The sequence below is a fragment of the Canis lupus genome, chromosome 24 (genome assembly GCF_003254725.2).
Source record: "Canis lupus dingo isolate Sandy chromosome 24, ASM325472v2, whole genome shotgun sequence".
NCBI lineage: Eukaryota > Metazoa > Chordata > Mammalia > Carnivora > Canidae > Canis > Canis lupus.
Genome location: NC_064266.1, coordinates 31,928,734 through 31,950,189, shown reverse-complemented (window position 1 = coordinate 31,950,189; position 21,456 = coordinate 31,928,734). Strand labels below are relative to the sequence as shown.

The window sequence follows — 21,456 nt, the reverse complement described above, 5'->3', positions numbered from 1 at the left end:
TTTCTCTGTGGGTAAATCAAGGGGAGAGGTGGTGTGTGTTCGAGGGTGGGCAGAGGCATCCTCCTCATTCTTCCAATTATTAGAAGTCCCTTCTCTGCCCTGGGTAGCCTTGTTCTGTCCCCTTCCATCTACCCCTCCAGGGCTGAGATAGGGAAGTGATCGTTCTGGAAGAGAAGAGAGACTTGATTTGGTGTCAGGAGACTCAGGCTTAGGAGCTAGCTCCGTCACTATTCGGATGACTTTGTTCAAATCACATCTCTCTCGGGGCCTCAAGTGCTACATCTGTAAAATGGGGAGATCTTGGCCCACTTGTCTGTTGGTCAGGACAGGACCCCCCAAGGAGGGAGAACCCAGAGAGGGAGGAAGACAGAGCCCCCCACACATAATCTGCATCTAGAGATTTGATAAAGGCCCGAAGGAGACTTCAATTCCTGGCAGGTCCCTCCCGTGCCCACTCGGGGACATCTGACTCTGGCTCCAGTAGCCAAGACAGAGCTCAGCTGGGCAAGAGACCTGACTAAGGGATAAACACAGAGGAGGAAGGACAGCTCTGAGGGCTGGCCCCAGGTCCTGCCACCTGTCTGGCACCTGTGATGGGCCAGACACAGCTACTCCTCTCACAAGCCAGCAATATTTGGCCTCCACACCTAGAGTCTCGTCAGTTCTCAGAGGCACACGCTCTCGTTACCAAAAGTGAGATGTGATTATTGGTGTGTCAGAGTTTCGCTGGTAACAAAAACAGCAAGTTTTCAATCTCGATCGATGACATTTTAGATTGAATTAAATAAAGTCTATGGTCAACTGGGGTGAGTCATGTCATGCCACACACAGGACCCATTACACATAAGAACCACCAAGGTAGACAGTCCATATATGACAAGCTACCAAGTACATAAAGCATGACATGAACACTTCACCAAACACACAACACGCATGATCCTCTGCTTCTGAGTTACAGTCTGGAAACCTGTTCCATACCCCGCCCACGTCCCACACATCACAACCTCCTCTGTATGCAAATCTATCCACTCTTGGACTATAACTACTGACACATGAGCTTCCGTAATTGATTATATACATGATTTATTTCACCCTCAGCCAACCCCAAACTGTATCTTCTAGATACATTCCCTCATATGAACAACACACCGCCTGTAAGATCTCCTAGCTCTGTGATCTCAAGTAAGTCACTCTATTGAAGCCTTGGTTTCTCCTTCTGCAAAATGAACCTAACTTGTAGTTTATCGTGAAGGTTAAATAAAATAACATAAGGGTTGTTAGCCCCCCCTTCCCTCTCCCCCCCACCACTCAAGAGGGTAAACCACAGGCCTTGAAATCAGAAGGAGCTAGGTCAAAATCCAGGCGCTGCCAACTTCCCAAAACTGACATCAAGTTCCGCTCCTCCTAGCCTTAGTTTTGGCATCAGATAAATGGGTTGATAGCTTCTTTGCAGGGATGGTGTAGACATTAAATGACCAAGTGTAGGCATCTGGTGCAACAGGGGCAATTATCATCGCTGGTGGTTGACTCCTTGACGCACTAGTCATACAATTGGTGGCAATCAGGACCCCTGCTCAGGAGAACTCCTGGGGATGGCCTGCCCAGCCATGGACAAACCCTTGCCTCGGTGCCATCAGCTCAGCAGCCACTTTTGCTCTCTGCCCTGCCCCATGGGCTATCTGACCCCACTTGACATATGGTGGCTCTTAGCAGATAACAGAGGACTTCAGAGCTCATGGAGAGGTCCAGCTCCTTCATAGCATAGATGGAGAGATGGAGGCCTCTAGAAGGGCAGGAGGGCTCATTTAGGGCAGCCAGTGGGGAGGGGTTGCCACAGACCCAGCTGTGGGCAGGGTGCTCAAGCCTCTGGTGTGGACAGTGGTTAAGAGCGCTGCCACTCTGGACCACTTCATTTTCCTTTTAAACTATAGTAATGGCTAATGTTTCTGGAGAGAGCCTGTGCTAGGCCCGGTGCTAAGAACCTTCCACTCTTCCCATCTTATCCACTCTGCTTTACAGATGACAAAACTAAGGCCCAGAGAAAGAAGGGACTTGCCTAAGCCCACACAAGGGGGACTGTGATCTGAGCCCAAGGCTGACTCCAGAGCTTAATAAGGGCTTCACCCCCTATGTACTGCTTCCCTCTGGGAATTCCAGAAAGAACACCAGAGTTCTGGAGCCCTGGAGCTGGGGACTCCATCACATTACTGTCCGGAGCTCAGGGATCTGAGGAGCCAAGGAGCCTGTCCCTGGTCACCTGCAAGTTCAGAGGCATCCTCCAGACACTGGCCACCCGAGGCTGCCTGGCATCTCAGCTTCCTCTGGGCTCTTACCACCCCACTATCTCTGGTCTCTCCTCACCCCGCCCCCACCGCCTGGGGAGTGGTGCAGGGAACCCGGACTTATCAAGACAAAGAACAAAAGTCGTGGGGGAAAGAAGCCAAGAGCCATCTCCACTCTGGGGTAGGGCCCTCCAGTTTCGCCCCTTTGAAATTTCAAATTCCAGTTTGTGGACAAAGTCCTAAACTTTCTCACAATATAGGTCCCCAACGACTGACCAAACTCCAGTCCAGGCAGCCAGCAGGCCCCGGGGCTGGTGTGGCCCTGCTGTTTCCCTTGGCAGTGCTGGAGTCCAGGGGAAGGGTCCTGGGCCAACCAGGGTTTGCCGGTTGCAGCCTCACCCCACAGGGACCCCTGCCTCCCATCTGAGAGGACAGCTCTCTTCCTGGAGCTGGGATCTGTCGCTTGCTGGTGGCAACAGCAGAAAACAGGTAGGCCCCTTCCCTGTTCTGGGCATCTTCTCTCCCCCTTGAATTCCTAAAACACTGCCCATACCACCCTCCTTGCCTGGATAAGGCTACATTGGCTTAATCCAGTCATGACCTCCCAGAACCTCAAGACTGAAAAGGGTGTCTCAGCCAACCCACCCATTCGGTGGATGGAAACACTGAGGCCCCCAGGGTAGTGGCAGCTGGCTGTAGGTTGAGCCAGAGACCTCAGGCCTCTCCCTGAGCCCCAGAGGGTGGAAGGGACCTGCTCAAGGCCGCACAGCGGTAGAAGGCTGGGTGGAGAGGGGCTTTGCCTTCAAAAGAAGACCTCAAGCCCTGTGAGGACTCCTGTCCTTCATCCCAGCCCTGGCAGGTGCCTCCTGGGGACCCGGCACGGTAGACCGTTAGTTCTCTCAGTCGCTGATGGCCCCTGGGTTGCCACGGGAGGACTTCCGAGAGGAAGATGAGGGAGCTCGGGGCTGAAGGCCAGTGGATTTGGAAGGAAACAACATTCATGTGGTTAACTGATAACCCAGCCCCATCCTTGGGCCCCCAGAAGCCTCCTTCCTCCCTGTCCTCAGCACGATTAAGACGAACTTACTTGCCTGCTAATCATTGCTGAGCCTGTTGATTTTGCCTTAAAAAATTAACTGGGCATGAGTTTGCGGTTTGCCTCACCCCTAACCCTGAAAAGGCCTGGGTGGGCAGGAGGCCACCCGGGTTATGCAAGAGGCTGCTGGCCTCCCCACGCACATCCAGCGCCTCCTCTCCTGCTCTCCAAAGGGTAGGTTTTGCTCAAGAGTCAACAGTCTGCTTGTTGCCCCTGCTCTAGGTCCTGAGCAAATTTGCTCTGTTACCAAAGAGAGAGATAAAGGCAGCTGGGGGGGTGGGGGGGGGGCTTTACAACAGAGATGCAGAGCGGCAGCTTTGAGCACAGGATTCTAGAATCCTGCATGGTCAGAGCCCGGGGAGTGCTTAGGAGGATGTGCGCCCACGGCCTTTAAATGAGATTCGAGGCTCCCAGGAGCTGAGGGACCAATGCCCAGGCCCCACCTCACACTGGCGCCTCTTTGCTGTCCTCCTTTTAACATTTCCTTTGAAAGGTAGAGCCAGAGCTGATGACAGGACAGGAAGGGTGCGGGACCAGCCTCAGCCCCTCACTCCCGATGCAGATGGGGGGAGGGGGGCAGGATGGTCCGGGGACAGGAGGTTGCCCAGGTGTTTAGCGTCTCCAGGTAGCCTGAGGAAGACAGGGGCCGTCTCCGGACTCAGTGGTGTGTTCTGGACATGAGTAAGCAAGCCGCCCTGCTCTGCCGTGCACCCCCTTCCCCTGGCTGGCTGGAAGCAGGGTGGCCGAGAGCCACCTAGAGCCTGGGGAATCCACCCGGCCCGGGGCCTGCGGGCCCTCTGAGGAGCAGCCCTGAGCTGTAAACCAGAGGCTCCAGGTTAGAACCTCCTCGGCCACGTCCTCTCTCTGGAAGCCTCAGGCCACAGAGAGAGACGCAGGGCCCTTCCCTGAGTCGGGACCTCTCGTGAATCTGTTCCCTCACCTGTGATTGGGAAAAATAATACCTACCTCCCAGGCTGGTTGTGAGGATGAAGCGGAGCGCGGACAGCCACGACTGGGGCTGATGCAGCTGTTTGGGGGGCTTTACACGGGTCAGTGCATTATCCTTACAACCAATCAACAAAGCAGGCAATAGTTTTAGCACCATTTTACAGACCCGAGGCACAGAGGTTTGGGCCGTGTGTCTGAGCTCATTCAACGTATAAGGAACAGGAGAGGGGATTCCAACCTGAGTGGTCTGGCTCCAGAGTCTGTGCTCCCAACCCCGGGGCCACCCTGGCCTTCCAGGGCTGACACTCGGTGCCCAAGGCAAGTTGGCCAGGATGATGACAAAATAGGCTCCATCCTGAGGCCCAGTGTGGGCTTTGTGCATGGACTGTGAGGGCTGGAGAGGCCCTGAGAAGGAGGGCACGTCTCTGGGCTGGGGTGGTCAGGGATGGATCCTTGGGCAGAGGGAACATCCAGAAGCGGACAACGTGGTGGGTGATGACAGGAGGACAGGGAAGCCGCTCTGGCCAGAGAGCAGGGCATTGTGGGAGACGCTGACCACAAGGCTCAAGAGTTAGGGTAGAGTGGATGGTCTGGAGAATGATCAGGAGGGAAGCCAGGAGGACTTGGGTCTGTGTGGGCAGGGCCTCCCTGAGGGCTGCCTCCTGCTAGGTGGCTTGTGACTTCTGGGCTGAGGCTGTTGTCATCCCCCTGTTTATGTCCCTCCTCCCTCCTGGTTATGTTCCTGACTTTATCTGCACAAGTGACCTTCGGAGTTAGATGGGGCCTACTCAGCCCCTATGGGGCCTGAAGGATGATAGCAAGCCCCTGCCTGGCCCAGACCTTGGTCATGGTGTAAGGAATGAACCCCTATCCCAGGAACCACCTGGGTCTCCCTGCCCACCCTCCCCTTCCCCTGCCCCTTGTACTGAAGGGCCCCAGGGATTTGCCTGAAGGTCACTGAGATGTAGTGTTTGGGAGTCCTGAGACTCAGGCTAGGGTTGCTGCATACAGTTGTACAGGTTGCTCACTGCACAAAAGTTCTTTGTGCAAGAAAGTGAATCAGTGTGGAAATCTGTTCCATTTATCAAAGCAAGTGTCCATGGAGATTTATCTGCCCAGAAGAGAGCGCCTCTTATTTTCACAAAGGCTCCATGAGAGCCCTGCCTCAGCATTGCTTCCAGCCACTGTGTGACCTTAGGCAAGGTCATTTCCCTCCTTGGCTTTGGTCTCCTGTTTGAAAGATTGTCTAGCGGGGATCCCTGGGTGGCTCAGCAGTTTGGTGCCTGCCTTTGGCCCAGGGAGCGATCCTGGAGTCCTGGGATCGAGTCCTGCGTCGGGCTTCCGGCATGGAGCCTGCTTCTCCTTCGGTGTCTCTGCCTCTCTCTTTCTCTATGTCTATCATGAATAAATAAATAAATCTTCAAAAAAAAAAAAAGAAAGAAAAGTTGTCTAGCTTAAAGCAGAGATTCAAATCTGACTAGTGAATCCGAATCACCTGGGACCTTTAAAAAAATACTGATGCTCAGGCTCCATCACAGACCAATGATCAAATCTTGGGATTGGGGTGGCTGGGTGCTAGGCATCCATATTTGTTAAAGTCTCTAGGCGATTCTGATGTGCAGCCAAGATTGAGACACACTATGGGAGCTAGAAAGGCCTAGATATGCATCCCTGTTCTGCGACTCACTAGTTGCAACTTCAGTGAGGCTCAGTTTCCCCAACATCCCCCATGGGAACGATGATAGCTTCCTGGTAGACAGAATCCCGATTCAGTGAGATGATATTCAGACAGCGCCTGGCACTGTGGCCGGATGCAGGGAGCTCCTGATTCTTGGTACCAAGGACCATTATTTTGCTACCGACAAAACGAGATTGGCTTAAAATAAAGGGCCTTTCCAGGTCAAAAATTCAGACTCAGAGGCAGGCTTTCTCTGTTCTTTGTGTCAAGTCCTCGTACTTTGTTCTCAGCTTTGGCCGAATGCCTTTCATATTATTGAGGCAGGTGCAATTATTATTATTACCACTTGATGTTTTACCTATTTCGTTAAAATTTTTGAATTATTATTTTTTGAATCCGTACTACATTCACGTGGCTCAAAAAGCAAAACAAAACAAAACAAAAAGGTGCACGTTGAGAGGTCTTGGTCCCCTCCCACACTGCCCACCTAGGCCACTGCCCCTCCTCACCACAGGCCACCACTTCTCTCACTTCCTTAGCCTCTTGCACACTCATTTCCTGCCAACCCAGCAGTATAGGAGGCCGTGTCTTAGCACCCTTGCCCCACGCACTGTTCTGCACTTTGCTTTGGTCTCTCATAGCAGGCCGCACACTCTTCCACAGCATTGAGAACAAGCTTTGAGGAAGGAAGGGTTATTGTCTCCCTTCACCAGCGAGGACACTGAGGCCCAGATTGCTGAGTGTTTGAGTTATCTCTACCTGGCTCCAGAGCCGTGTTTATCCCCTGCCCCAATGTGGCCTTCCAGGAAACCTGGCCCAGTGAGCTTTGGAGCCTGACCTAAATCTCTCTGGAGCTGGCCTGGCAACAGGTAGGGTGGGAGTGGGTTGTCAGGGCCCTCACTGTGTCGGACCCCAAAGAAACAGAGGGGAACAAAAGAATGTCTAAAGTCATCCAGATGGTGACCCAGCTGGGAAATGTCCCCTGGATGGGGACAGTTAGGGACCTGGTGGCCATGTCCTCCTTTGGAGTGGAGCCTATCAGGAACTCTGTGCCAGAGTCAGGCTGTGCAGGAGAGGCAGGGAGGATCAGGAGGAGGAGCGGGAGGGAGGGGAGGGAAGCATGGCCAATGGGACAGGCCCAGGGGAAGGAGACTGAGGGGACCCCCTTCCTGGAGGTCAGGGAGGAGCATTTAGAATTCAAGGAGGAGGGAGCAGTGCCATCTTTGCCAGTGTTTTCTGCTCAGGCAACCTCAGGGCTGCCTCTGGATTGTCCACCTGCTTCTGTTCACTAACTCCTTGACTTTGGCCAAGCACTCACTTCCCTTCTCTGTGCCTCAGTTTCCTAAACTGCAAAACAAAGATTAGGTAGTTGGTCTTTAGCTATAAGACTCTGTGAGGCTCTCCTCACCTGGATCTGCCACCATCAGAATGGCATCAAGGACCCTGGGCCTTCCTGGGTTGGGGGCTAAGGGCGCCAGGCCTCTAACTGCTCCAAAATCTGGACTCCTCCCCTTGGTCCCATGTCTCTCTTCCGCCACCCCGTCCTCCTCTCCAGGTAGAAGTGGAGTCGGGACCATACCTGGGGGGTGCTGGGGGAAGCCCTGGCCCCAGTCTGACATCCTCCTCCTGGTGCTATGGGGTCCCGCACAGTGAGCAACCTCTTCATCCTTGAGGGGGCTCCTGCCGCCACCCTGGCACCCAGTACCCTTTGAGGGCTGCCAGGCAATGTTAATCTCTTAATACTGGTCACAATGAGATTTCAGGGACGAGAGGAGGCGGTCTCCATGGAAACGGTGGACCCGCCCAGGACCCATGCAAGGAATTAGCCACAGGGCTCAGCAAGGGGGTCCCGGAGACCCAACCCAAACAGGAGTAGGAAATACAGCAGCCTCGACTCCTGGGTCCTCCCCGGCCCTCCCGTCGTCTCAGAGGGCTCGAGACAAGCCATACCCTTCATCCCACCTCAGTGTTCTACTATTAAGTTGGAGGAGCCATAGTCACAGTGATGGCCCTGTCACCTTTCTGAGGCTGTTTCTTCATCCTCCAATTAGGGTTCCAATCCTTAACCCAGGAGCTTTTCCAGAACAGTACAGGCTTCAGAGTCTGTCAAACATGAGCTTGAAGCTCAGCTTTTCTCACTCTGACTGTAAACTCAGACCAGGCATTTCATTTCTCTGAGTCTCAGTCCCCTCATCTGTGCAATGGGCACAGTAATACCAACCAAGCATCGCCACTGTGCCTGATCGGTGGGTAGGGATGCTCAGTGAACGAGTGTCCCTCCTCAGCTCTTTCTGACAGCCCCCTCCCCCCCCAGCCACTGGCAGCTTTCAGAATCCCACAGCCTCCCCTTGGCTCTGGCCTTTGCACATGCCAGGCCTTCTGCCCAGAGCAGCTGTCACACCTTTCTTTTCTCCCCTTCCCCCCCTCCAAGTCCCATCTTCATCATCTTCCTCCTGCAGGCCTGCAGGCTCCTCCTCTGTGCCCACACAGCCCCCAACACCTTACACCATCGCAGCGTAACCAAATGGTGGCTCCTGCCTCCTCCATTGGACTGTGTCCCATTTACTGTGCGATTCCCAGGCCCCAGCTGGAACTTCACATAATGGGCGAGTCGGATGAGGGAAGAGAGGAAGGAACTCATCCACGCCATCATTTACCATGTATTCACCACCTCCCATTGCCCTGCTGGTGTGGAGCCACAGCTGTGAAGCCAACAGGCAAGAGCCAGCCCCCGCTCGGTTGCGGTTTTAGCAAATCAGAATACAGGGTGGCCAATGACACTGAAGATAAACAATGCATGTTTAGTATAAATATGTACCAAATAAGGCAGGAAGCATACTTACACTTAAAAAATAAGTTGTTGTTTATCTCAAATGCACATGTCACTGGGCACCGTGGAGTGTCTCTGGGCCTCCCTCCTCCCTCCGTCACAGAGCTCGGATGTTGGTGTGGAGGCGTGATAGCCAGATAGTAAGCAAGGAAATACATTTTTTAAAAGACTCGAATTTCAAATGGTGATGAAGTGCAGTAGCAAGACCATCAAACAGCAGGTCGCGCCAGGGCCTGGGGATGAGAGCTGGTGGCCCCGAGCCGCAGGGCACAGTCCTAAGCTCCAGCGAGACCCTCCTCTGCAAAAGTCCTTTAAGGATCCGAAAGGGCGCGGTGGAGAGAGGGGGGCTCCGGGGGCCCGAGGGCGCCGTGGACGGAAGGGGCGAGGCGGCGTCTCCTCCCATAGACCCCACAATTTTGCATTTTGGATCCGGCCCTTCACAAACCCTCGCAAACGCGCTACCCCAACCCTCGCTCAGCCACAGTCCTCTGCGGAGCTGGGAGCCAGACGAAGGGGCCAAAGGGGCCGTGCGGAGGAGCGCGGCCACCAGCGCTGGAGCTGGGAGTCCTAACACGGTCCCCCACCCCGCCCCGCCGTGGCCTGAGGGCACAGCGCAGGAGCAGCGCCGCCGCAGAACCGGAGGGCCTCCGGGAGGAAGCGGCCCCGACCCGCGGCAGCGCCTCGCTTTGCGCATCCCGAGCTCCACCTAGTGGCCAACGCTGGACTGGCGCTCGGCAACTTCTCAGCTCCCTCGCGGGCTCAGCCAATCAGAGGGGAAGTAGCGCTACAACCCCACCAATCACAGGCCGAGGAGGCCCGACGACCAATCACGACTCGCTGAGTTTGCTGCCGAGCCCGCTCGCGTCCCGCCCATCACACCCGCCCTGGGCAACCGCCCCGACCCGGGAGTCGGGCCTTAACACTCCTCACGTCTCACAGCAGCTAGGAAACGTGTATTCCCCCCGCGCCGGCGCCTGTAAGCAGGCTCCCAAGCTTCGTGCCGGCCCCATTGGAAGTCTGCATTTACATTCGGGGGCGTTTATGTATTTTAATATTGAATGATAGTAAAAGCATTAAATTAAAAAAATTAAAATTAAAAAAGCATTAAATACCCCACCCCCCACCCCAGTCTAAAAATTAAGGTAGTTGTCTGGGAGAGTGGGGGAAAGTATGCTCTTTGGAGTAGACACACCTGAATTGGAGTTTAGTCACTAGGGTTTGAAGGCCAGTTCGCTCACGCCCCTTTCCTCATCCTTTGAAAAAGAACAATAGCAATCCCACCTACAGTTGTGGTTCATCACCCCATCCCCATCTCCGATATTCAAACCCAAACCCTGGGAGTCACTGTCTTTGTGTTCTTCCTCCCATCCCTTCTGGATCATCAGGAAATCCAGTTCTTGCCACCTCCAAATGGATCTCAGATTTCCATCGTGTTGTCCTCCCCACACAGCCAACCTGGTCCACGTCAATGTAATTTCTGCGGGTCTGCAAAAGTCTCTGCACTTCTATTCTTGCAGGTGCTGGCTCCCCTATCACCCACTCTTCACCCAAGGGCCAGGGATGATCCTCACAGGTCTGATCAGATCAGACCTTACTGAAACTTCTGTGGTTTCTCATGCACTCATAATAAAACTGGTACAATGCAAAACTCCTCTAGACTGTGAGGTCTTGATGACCTTGTGTCTCTATCCTTACATCTCCAACTCCATTTTATTCCACTCACTCCAATCCCAGTGGCTGCTGCCACACTGGCCTTTCATTTGTTCGTTTTTCCATCTCAGGATCTTAGCACATTCTTTTTTCTTTACCTGGAAAATAGTCCTTTGGACCCTATCCTTGAAATCCTCTCCTTTCCAATTCCCTTCTCTGCATAGCTTTTCAAAGTAGTGACAAAACCAAATCCTATCCCTGCGGAAGCCCACACTGCTGCATCTACCTTCAGGGAACAAAGAAAACCGGACCACACAGTTCAGCCCACACTGCTTATGAAACAACAGCACTCCCATCTAAAAGAAAGCTTGAGTTGCTGCCTCGGAGCAGTATTGGCTTAACAGAACAGTGTTGTCAGACTGTCTTCTCGTTGGTAGACCAGAGTCCCTTGTCTGAGAACAGATATGAAGGCCACTTGGGGAGGCTGGTCATAGTGGTCTGACTAATCAGGTGACTCAGTCTACCTTTCTAGACCCGCTCCTTTATTCATAGCCTATCTGTGGGCTGTTCTCAACAGTTCTACTTCTCTCATCTCAGGCACATGACCACTTTCGTGCTTCCTTTGAAGTTAGATGTGACCACATGGCTTGTTCTGGCCAATGAAACAAGAGCAGAAAGAGGTGTGTCACACTTGGGCAGGAGCTTGAAGAGCCAGCGCTGGGGTCATAGTGGAAGCAAGTGTGGATATGGAGTCACCAGGATGAGGAGTGCACCCTGTGGGCCTCTGATGGGCAGGTACTGTAGGTGATCAATATGCTCAGCAGTGTTAAGCCAATGAGACTGGGACTTTTTGTCACTGCAACCCAGCCTCACCTAACTTGACTGACTCTGATCTTTCCAAAGATCACTGATTTTCCTGTGATCATTATGATTGTTGTCATATCTGAAAACCACCTGTACTATTACTTAATATTTTTCTTACATCAACTCACTTGCTTTAATTCAAATTTATTTTCAGAGGAAATGATTATTTCCAAATGAAACACTAGCATCATAAGTAGAAAGCAATGGGGAAATAAGCAGAATGAAATAAACCATTATATTATATAATACTGTTGCCTTTCAAGACTTTTGGCCCTTGGTCTATTGTCTCTTTGTTTAAAAAAAAAAAAAAAAAGGAGGTCCCTAGGTGTGTGGCAACCTTTTGGACAACCCCCCCCCCAAAAAAAAAAAAAAAGCTGGCTGAGACTGTCAGATGCTTGGAGGCAGCACAGTATAGAGGCTGAGAGCACAAAATCTGGAGCCTGGCTTTCTGGGCTTGAGTTCTGGTTCTGCCACAGACTGACTGTGTGACCTTAGGTGAGTTACTTAACTGTTCTGTGACTATTTTTTAATTGGCAAAATAGGGATGATAATGATATGTATGTCATTGGGATATTATGGGGATTATCCGTGCTAATATACAGAAAAGACTTAGAACTATGCCTGGCACACAGTGAGTTTTGCACAGGTGTGAGCTATCAAATAATGGCAGGATCAAGATCCACATGGATTTGAGAAATGTTTGAACTCCATGAAGAGGAATAAGAAATCCTCCACATTGGTTGAAAATAAATCATCTGGACAGTGTGGCTGGGGAGAGCTGCCTTAGTGACAGATGACATGACTAAGTTCTAGAGGTTTCACTCGGCAGCAGCTGCCCACACCTCTCACCTGGTTTCATGTGACATCAGGGAGGAGGTAGTGCTCAGGTCAAAGGAGCTAAGAAGTCCTCTGTGTCCTCCCCTTAAAGACCATACATGTGACACCAAAAGCAAAGACAACAAAAATAAACAGGTGGGACTATGTCAAACGAAAAAGCTTCTGTCCATAAAAGGAAGCCATCAACAAAATGAAAAGGCAACTTATGGAATGGAAGAAAATATTTGCAAATCATATATCTGATAAGGAATTAATATGCAAAATATATGAAGACCTCCTGTGTCATAGGATGAAGCAGGATGAGAAAACCATGTCTTTTGAAGAATAATTAAGAAACAAAGGAGGGGCGCCTGGGTGACTCAGTGGTTGAGCATCTGCCTTGGGCTCAGGGCATGATCCCAGGTCCAGGGATCCAGTCCCCCATCGGGCTCCCCAAAGGGAGCCTGCTTCTCCCTCTGCCTCTGTCTCTGCTTCTGTCTCTGCGTCTCTCATGAATAAATAAAGAAAGAAAGAACCAAAGGAGTTCTGGGCTGGCTGCTGGGGATGAGGAATGGGGAAGAGTGACAGAGTGATCAAGGCCACTGCTTTTTTTTTTTTTTTTTTTTTTTTTAGTGTTAAGGGCCACTGCTTTTGAAATATCAGTGCTGCCATTTACATAACTGACTTGTGAAAATCATATGCTCTTTAAGCCTTATTTGCTTCATCTGCAAAATGGGAATCAGTGATAGGACTTGTTAATCAATTGCTTTATGGAATAAATGTGATAAACCTTATAACCTGGCATATAGTTCCCTATCATATACTTCTGTTACTTAAGTCAAAATACTTTGCTTTGGGAAAGAATGCATATCTCTTCTTATAGCCCCAGAAAACAGGCCAGGACCAACAAATGAATGCTCCAGAGAGGAAGGTTTTTGCCACAAATTAAGATTTTTCTGCTAGATACAGTAGTTCTACCAGGGGAGAAGCTGCTTTATTAAGTTGTGAGCGTCTTGTCACTGGAAGCATCAAGCCCAAGCTAAGTGACCACCTGTCAGGAAGGATAATGAAATTTAACCAAAGGTTAAATCACAGTAGCATCTCCCAGGTACAGAAGTCTTAAATAAAATTTGAACAAAACCAAATCCGTGTTGGAAAAACTGGAGATCCACCTGCAAACAAATGAAACTGGACTCTCCACTTACACCATTTGCAAATACTAACACAAAATGGATCAAGACCTAAACATAAATTCTAAAACTCTTAGAAGAAAACATAGGAGAAAATATTCATGACACTGGATCTGGGAGTGATTTCTTTGGATACCACACCAAAAGCACAGGAAACAAAAGAAAAAATAGATTAATTGGACTGCATTGAAATTAACAACCTTTGTGCACCAAAGAACACTATAACAATGTAAGAAGGCAATAGCTGGAATGGGAGAAAGTCTTTGCAAACCATGTGTCTGATAAGGGGTTCATATCCAGAGTATGTAAATTCCTACAACTCAACAACAATAACAAAAACCAGATTTTAAAGTGGGCAAAAGATGTGAATAGACATTTCCTCAAGGATAAACAAATGACCAAGAAACACATGAAAAGATGCTCGTACCACTACTAATCATTAGTGAAATGTAAATCAATGCAAAACCACAATGAGATACCACTTCATACCCATTAGAATGGATAGTATTAAAAAAAAAACAGATAATAACAAGTGTTGGCAGAGATAGGGAGAAATACGGACCCTTTTGATCAGCTGGTAGGAATATAAAATAACTCAACTACCATGGAAAGCAATATAGCAATTCCTTAAAAAATTAAAAATAGAATTATCATATGATTCAGTAATTCCACTTCTCAGCATACACCCAAAAAAATTAAGAACATGGTCTGAAAGATGTTTTATACCCATTTCATAGCAATGTTATTCACAACAGCCAAAAGGTAGAAGCAACCCAAGTGTCAATTGACCGATAGCAAACAAATATGTCTTTGTGAAAAACAAACAAAATGTGATGTACACACAAACCAAAAATGTGATATATACATATAATGGAATCTTATTCCCTTCTTTTAAAAAGAAGGGAATTCTGATATGCTGTAACATGAAGGAACCTTCAGGACTTCATGCTAAATGAAGTAAGCCAATCACAAAATGACAAGTTCCATTTAAATGAGGAACCTAGAACAGCCAAATTTGTAGAGACAAAAAGTAAAATGGTGGTTACCAGAACTGGGGAGAAGAGAGGCATGGAAGGTTATTTTCTAATGGGTACAGACACTCAGTAGGGGACTATGAAAGAATTCAAGGGATGGTTGCATAACAGTATGAATATACTTAATGCCTCTGAATTGTACAATAAAGAATGGCTAAAGTGGCAAATTTTATGTTTTTTGTATTTTACCACAATTTTTAAAGTCTCAGCAATGTATAAAATATATATCTATTGCATCATGACCAAGTTAGGTTTATCCTAGGAATGCAAGAATGGTTTAACATTCTGGAGAATATTTATTTACGAATTAGCAGATTTAGGGAGAGAAAAATGTGACTTTCTCAGTAGGTGCACAAAAAGCAATTAAAAATACTCAACACCACTTGAAAAACAGACAAAATTTCTAGCTTACTTAAAAAAAAAAAAATTAAACCTCGTAAAAGCTACCTACCAAAAATCCAAAGCAGATATCATGCTTAAAGAGGTCAAAGAGTCCCTTTAAAGTGAAGAATAAACAAGGTTGTCCACTGGCAGAGGCTGTGAATTGTCCAATATCATCTAGTCTCCTGATCTTCCTTTGTAATAGAACTTCCATTTTCCTTTGATGCCCTCCATCTATTTCACATAGATGCCCTCCCAAAAGATTAACGTCAACTTAGGTGAAACCACACACATATGTTTTGGTAAATGAAATACAATCAGAAATGTAATGTGGCAGCTTCCAGGATCTTTTCTTAAAGGACAGCTGCACCAGGACTTTTACTCCCTTTTCTCCTTTGTCCCCTTGCTTGGTCTTTCTGTAACGAGGACTTGTGGCTGGAGCTGTGGCAGCCATCTTGGACCATGAGGGTGAAGACCTCACAGAGATGAAAGAGCAGAAGCTGAAGGGCCTAGATTCCTGAGGGCTGCTGTGGGGAAGAGCTGCCATCCTAACCTTAGATATTCTACATCTGGACTTCCACAGAACTGAGGAATAATCTATCTTGTTCAAGCTATTATTATTTTGTGCCTCAGCTACTCACTGACAAACTAAAACCCTATCTGATATGCACATTATTACTGCTTCTATATGATATTTTACTGGAGGCCCTAACAATGCAATAAAACAAATTAAAAACATGCAATAAGAGAATTTAGCATTTTCAATACATTAAAAGCATTTGGTTTGTACACTAACATCAAGAAATGAGAAGATTCTGTTTTAAAAATTACAGTAACGAAAAAAAAAATAAAAAAAAATAAAAAATAAAAAAAAATAAAAATAAATAAAAATAAAAATAAAAAATAAATAAAAAATAAAAATTACAGTAACGATTATAAATTATCTAAGAATGAATCTAACAAAAGACTTTGGATTATTGAAATGATCTAACTTTATTAAAAAACATAAAAGCAGACCTATATAATCAGTGTGTCATATTCATAGCAGAAGGATTTATTATGTAGAGATGTCAGTTCTTCCCAAATTAATCAATAAATTCAGTGGAGTTTCAATTAAAAGCTCAATAGTACAAAGCCACTTAGCACAGTACTTGGCAAATTGCAAGTACTCAAAATATGGTAGTTGCTTTTACTAAAATCCAGTGAAGGAGACAAATATACCATTGGTCCCAAACCTTTTTTCTGTCCTATTCAGCATTATCCTAAAATTTATATAAGTGAATAATGAGAATAGACAAGATGGTTTTTGAAGAACTATACTATGAGAAAGACATGCCGTATAATATAGAAAGCTGTAGGTACACTGTCAAACATGGTAGCTACCTACCAGCCACATGTGACCACTGAGTATTGGAAATGTGGCTGGTTCAAATTAAGATGCATTGTATGTATAAAATACACATCATATTTTGAAAACTATGTATTAAAAAAGAACAAGAAATATTGTTTTTTATTGACTAGATGTTGAAATGATTACTGAAATTATATATATATGTAAAATCCAATCTATATATAATTCAATATATATATATATAACCCAATATTGGATTGTATTGGATTAAATGAAATATATTAATCAATAATTCCAACCATTTCTTTTGGGGGCTTTTTTAAAAATTAAACTTTTTATTTTAGTAAATTGTGGATTCACTCACTTGGGTTAAAAAAAATTTTCTTTATTGCTTAACTGTGGCTATTAGAGACAGGTAAGTGGAACAGTATACAGAGCCTAGAAACAGATCTACGTGTATTTGGAAATGGAAGAAAAAAGAAATGGCATTGCATGCCAATCAAGAAAGGATGTCTGGAAAGAAAGAAAATGAAAGAAAGAAAGAAAGAAGGAAAGAAAGAAAGAAAGAAAGAAAGAAAGAAAGAAAGAAGAAAGAAAGAAAGAAAGAAAGAAAGAAAGAAGAAAGAAGAAGGAAGAAAGAAGGAAAGAAAGAAAGAAAGAAAGAAAGAAAGAAAGAAAGAAAGAGAAAGAAAGAAAGAAAGAAAGAAAGAGAAAGTCCTATTTAATAAATGGTGTGGGACCAATTAGTTATCCATCTGAAGAAAAATATAATGGTGTCTCTATTTCATACCACACACAAAAATCAATTCCTATGAATAAGCATCTAAATGTGAAAAATAAAACTTTAGGGGGCAGCCCTGGTGGCTCAGCGGTTTAGTGCCGCCTTCAGCCCAGGGCCTGATCCTGGAGATGGAGTCCCACGTCGGGCTCCCTGCATGGAGCCTGCTGTGTCTCCCTCTGCCTGTGTCTCTGCCTCTCTCTCTCTTTGTGTCTCTCATGAATAAATAAATAAAATCCTTTTAAAAATTTTTAAAAAAGAAAAAGAAAACTTTAGAACTTGAAGAAAATATTTAGTATAATAACTTTATGGTCTCAGGGTACTGCAAGATTTTATGGACAAGATGCAATAAGCACAAACCATAAAGTAAAAGATTAGGAAATTTAACGACCTGATTTGTAATTTAACCAGAATGTAACTTCCGCATAACTCTAAACTTCTGTACAACAAAAGAGACTCTAAAGAAAGTGAAAAGACAAGCTGCAATCTTATCAAAGATATTTTCAGCTAATATAACTGAAACAGGATTTGGATCAAGAATAAACAGTGCCTGGGGCCCCTGGGTGGAGCGTGAGACTTTCCACCTCTGGGTTGTGAGTTTGAGCCCCATATTGGGTGAAGGGATTACTTAAAAAGAAAATCATAGATAGATAGATAATAGATGATAGATAGATAGATAGATAGATAGATAGATAGATGATAGATAGTTCCTTCAGATGATAAGAAAAGTTGAATAATGTAACAGAAAAATGGGCAAAGGATATGAACAAGTACACTCCCAATACAAACTCAAATGACAAAAAGAGCCTTTCTTTCTCTAAAGGGTAAATACAAATTCTCATATTACATTCATCATCTCTCAGAATCAAGTGCTAGTGAGAATGTGGAGCATCCAGAAACCCTAGACGCCGCGTTTTGTTTTATTAAGATTTTATTAATTTATTCATGAGAGGCAGAGACACAGGCAGAGGGAAAAGCAGGCTCCTGCAGGGATCCTGATGTGGGACTCGATCCCAGGGCCCTGGGGTCACAACCTGAGCCACAGGCAGATGCTCAACCACTGAGCCACCCAGGTGCCCCTAGACGCTACGTTATTGAAGTGGTTAGTTGGTGGGCAAGATGGAGCAGTTTACGAATCTCTCATCAAAGTGAAAACACCCAAGGCCTGAGATCCAGAAATTCCACGCCTACGTGTCATCCTAGAGAAACCCGCAGCCACAGGTATAAGAATGTTCTTTGTAGCATTGGGTATAAGAATGTTCTTTGTAGCATTGTTCAAAGTAGCAAGAAATGGAAATAACTCCATTGTCAAAACCCAGAATCAATACTTGGGACGTTCAGACACAGCATTTTCAGTGAGTGACCCAGTGCTACTTGTGTATGCATGGGAAGATCCAAAAAGCTATTATAGGAAGGAACAAAAGGAAGGTGCTGAAGAATACGGACAACATACCATTAGAATACATTTTTTGGATTTACAGAATAATAGTATATATTTTTTACGCTAAACAGCACAAGTTGACAGTGGTCACCTCCAAGAAGGGTGACAGGATAAATAAATAAATAAATAAATAAATAAATAAATAAATAAAAAGAAGGGTGACAGGGTGATGGGATCAGGGAAAGGTACAAGGGAGCCTTCAACACTAAGAATAATATCTCACTTCTCATTAAAACAAAAAAAAAATGGGGATCCCTGGGTGGCGCAGGGGTTTGGCGCCTGCCTTTGGCCCAGGGCGCGATCCTGGAGACCCGGGATCGAATCCCACGTCAGGCTCCCGGTGCATGGAGCCTGCTTCTCCCTCTGCCTGTGTCTCTGCCCCTCTCTCTCTCTCTCTCTGTGACTATCATAAATAAATAAAAATTAAAAAAAAAAAAAAAAAAAAAAAAAAAAAAAAAAAAAAAAAAAAAAACAAAAAAAATGAATCCAGTGTAAAAATGGTCATGCAGTAAGATTTCACAAAACTGAGTGATGGGCATGTCGGTTTCACAATGTCGTTCTCTATACTTTTCTGCATGTTTGCAATATTTCCAACTTAAAAGAAAGGAAGGATATTATGAAAAAAATAGCTTTCTATCTACTAGCAACAGACGATTTGAATGTAATTTTTTAAAATCATACGATTTAAAATACCTAAAAAGCTGGGACACCTGGGTGGCTCAGCAGTTGAGTGTCTGCCTTTGGCTCAGGTTGTGATCCCGGGGTCCTGGGATCGAGTCCCACACTGGGCTCCCTACTGGGAGCCTGCTTCTCCCTCTGCCTATGTCTCTGCCCTCTCTCTCTCTGCATCTCTCATGAATAAATAAATAAAATCCTTTTAAAAACTACCTAAAAAGTTATTATTTTTTAAATCTAGGAGTGTATCTAAGCTATTGCATTTCTCTGCTTGTGGGCGGGGAGAGCTTTCATGGGTGTTAATGTTTTTTAAGGGGCTCTGTGATGAACCATTGTGGGCACTCTAGAGGCCTCTCTTGGAGTGCCCAAGGCACTGTCATGTGTTAAGGGCTCTGAGAAGTGCTCAGTAATGAAATCAGCGCAACTTCTTTCAACACTAAGAATAATATCTCACTTCTCATTAAAACAAAAAAATGAATCCAATGAAAAATCCAGCTTTTTCAAACAACTAACAATAGAATCTGTCTTGTCTGAGTGGCCTTGGGAAAGTCTGACCTGGTGACCTCCCTGGGCTCCATTCTAGTTCTGGCTCTGCCACTAACTTGCTGTAGACTCTGGCCAAATCACTTTTCCTCTTGGAGCTTTGGTTTAAGATATAATATGGGTATGTGTGAAGTTTAGACTCTAAGATTTCTTACCTATTTCCAGATCTAATACCTTGTATTGGAGCTCCGTGTTAGGATGACATTTCCTCTTAATTTTATTCCTCCTCTCTCTACTAACTTTATGTTTGTTTGTTTCTTTCTTTTAAGCAGACTCATGGTAGGAAAATCATGAAAATGCACTGAAGCAAAATAAAAAATGATTAAAATGATCCCACCTTGCCCCTGTGGACTTTTTCCCAAAAAGTGTGATGATAGCCTCGCATTTATGGAGCACTGATGTGCAAAAGCACTGTGCTAGGATAGGTCTGTCCTTATCCCCATTTTACAGAGGAGACTGAGGGTCATGGAGGTCACCTATCCAAAGCATACAGCTTGCATAGCTCTAAGCCAGGTCTTCCTGACTCTGTAACAGGTTCGAAAGCCACTACCAGACAAGGCCTCTCCATTGGAAGGGGGTTCTTCATTCCTGCCAAGATTCCTTTTCCCTCTTACTCCCTGAGTCCTTCAGGATTCTCTCATCCCCCCAGGGGGGCTGTAGACATTATCTCTTCCAAAAACAAAGTCTGTGCCTTTGCCATAGAAGGACCTATGTCCCTCCCCCTCAACCCGGTCCCCCTTATCTCTGGGAAAACTATGACTTGCCCTGGAGAAAGGGGAAAAAATAAGCCTCTCCCCACCCCAGCTCCACCCCCAAAATCACTGGATTTGGGGTAAATTGGGCAGGCTGGAGACAGAAGAATGGGTGTGTAATTAAGTTTCAAATTGACTATTGTTTTATGTGAATGTCTGATAAAGAAAACACAATGGCTGCCAGATGAGGGCTGGGAGGTGAGATTTCCCAAGTGGAGACTTCTACAAGACAGGACTGGAGTCCTGGAGCCTGGGTCCTCCAGACGGACAAGCAGGCAGCAAGGGGTGGGGACACCGGAGATAATTGTGGGGAGGAGAGAAGAGCCAGCCAGGGACACGAGCCCAAGAGGTTTGGCTAGGACCAGTCTCTTCACTGTGGGACATGGAGACAATGAGTTAGCAGTGGCCTGGGTCACTGCTGTGGCATCCAGGGGGCTAGAGCAACTGTTCAACAGGAGTACAATGGGAGCCACGTATGTAATTTGAAAAGTTTCAACAGCCACGGTAAAAAAATCTATGAAATAGGAGAGTGCTCTCACAAATAATGAGCTTTCCCTTGGTCTTCGCAATCAGGGGTCCCCAACTCAACTGCCCTCAATGGTATATGGAGCAGATGGCACATATGCCAATCTCACACTTCCCTGAAAGATGACCAGGGCAGCGGACAATGGTTTATGTTCATTAGCATAACTTTAGTGTAGGGGTATTAAGGAATGGTGGGGACTGCAGCAAGTTAGAGAAAGCACACCCAGGCCAACTTCTTCCAGTCGATTCTTGCCTCATGGCTCTGGGGGACCAGTGTTACTAGAGCCTCCCGTTTTTTTTTGTTGTTGTTGTTGTTTTTTTGCTTTTTTTTGAAAGGAGCAGAAAGTTGGGATTTTTAAAGGTGAGGGGTCAATTCAAATCATATTCAAAAAACCCCAAACTGGGTGGGCTGGATTGCAACCTCTGATCTCCATGAAACCCTTGACCATGTTTTACAGAGAAGCAAACTAGGTTCGGAGTGGTTAAATATTTTCCCTACTCATATAGCAAAGACAAAGAACTGGCTCTTCTGGTCATTTCTGCTACTTCTCCTACTGACCAACATTGATTTTTTTTTTTTTTTTTTCACTATCCTTACTGAGAAATGGACTAGGTGCCCGGT

At 46.5% G+C, this 21,456-nt stretch overlaps 1 protein-coding gene across 6 annotated transcripts in view; it reads right to left on the bottom strand.

Annotated features, from left to right (window-relative positions):
* HNF4A (hepatocyte nuclear factor 4 alpha) overlaps window positions 1-21,456 on the bottom strand; it is a 60,765-nt gene that overhangs the window by 27,050 nt on the left and 12,259 nt on the right. The window contains exon 1 of one of the 6 annotated variants that reach the window (XM_035705412.2): window positions 8,848-9,435. The exons of 1 other annotated variant lie outside the window; for it this stretch is intronic. In XM_035705412.2, the coding sequence (XP_035561305.1) occupies window positions 8,848-8,992 (145 nt within the window). In that variant the 5' untranslated portion in view covers window positions 8,993-9,435. Of the gene's footprint in view, window positions 1-7,583; window positions 7,720-8,847; window positions 9,436-21,456 lie in introns of those variants that run through there. 4 more of the 6 variants (XM_035705413.2, XM_035705410.2, XM_035705411.2 and 1 more) reach the window with 4 other exon arrangements.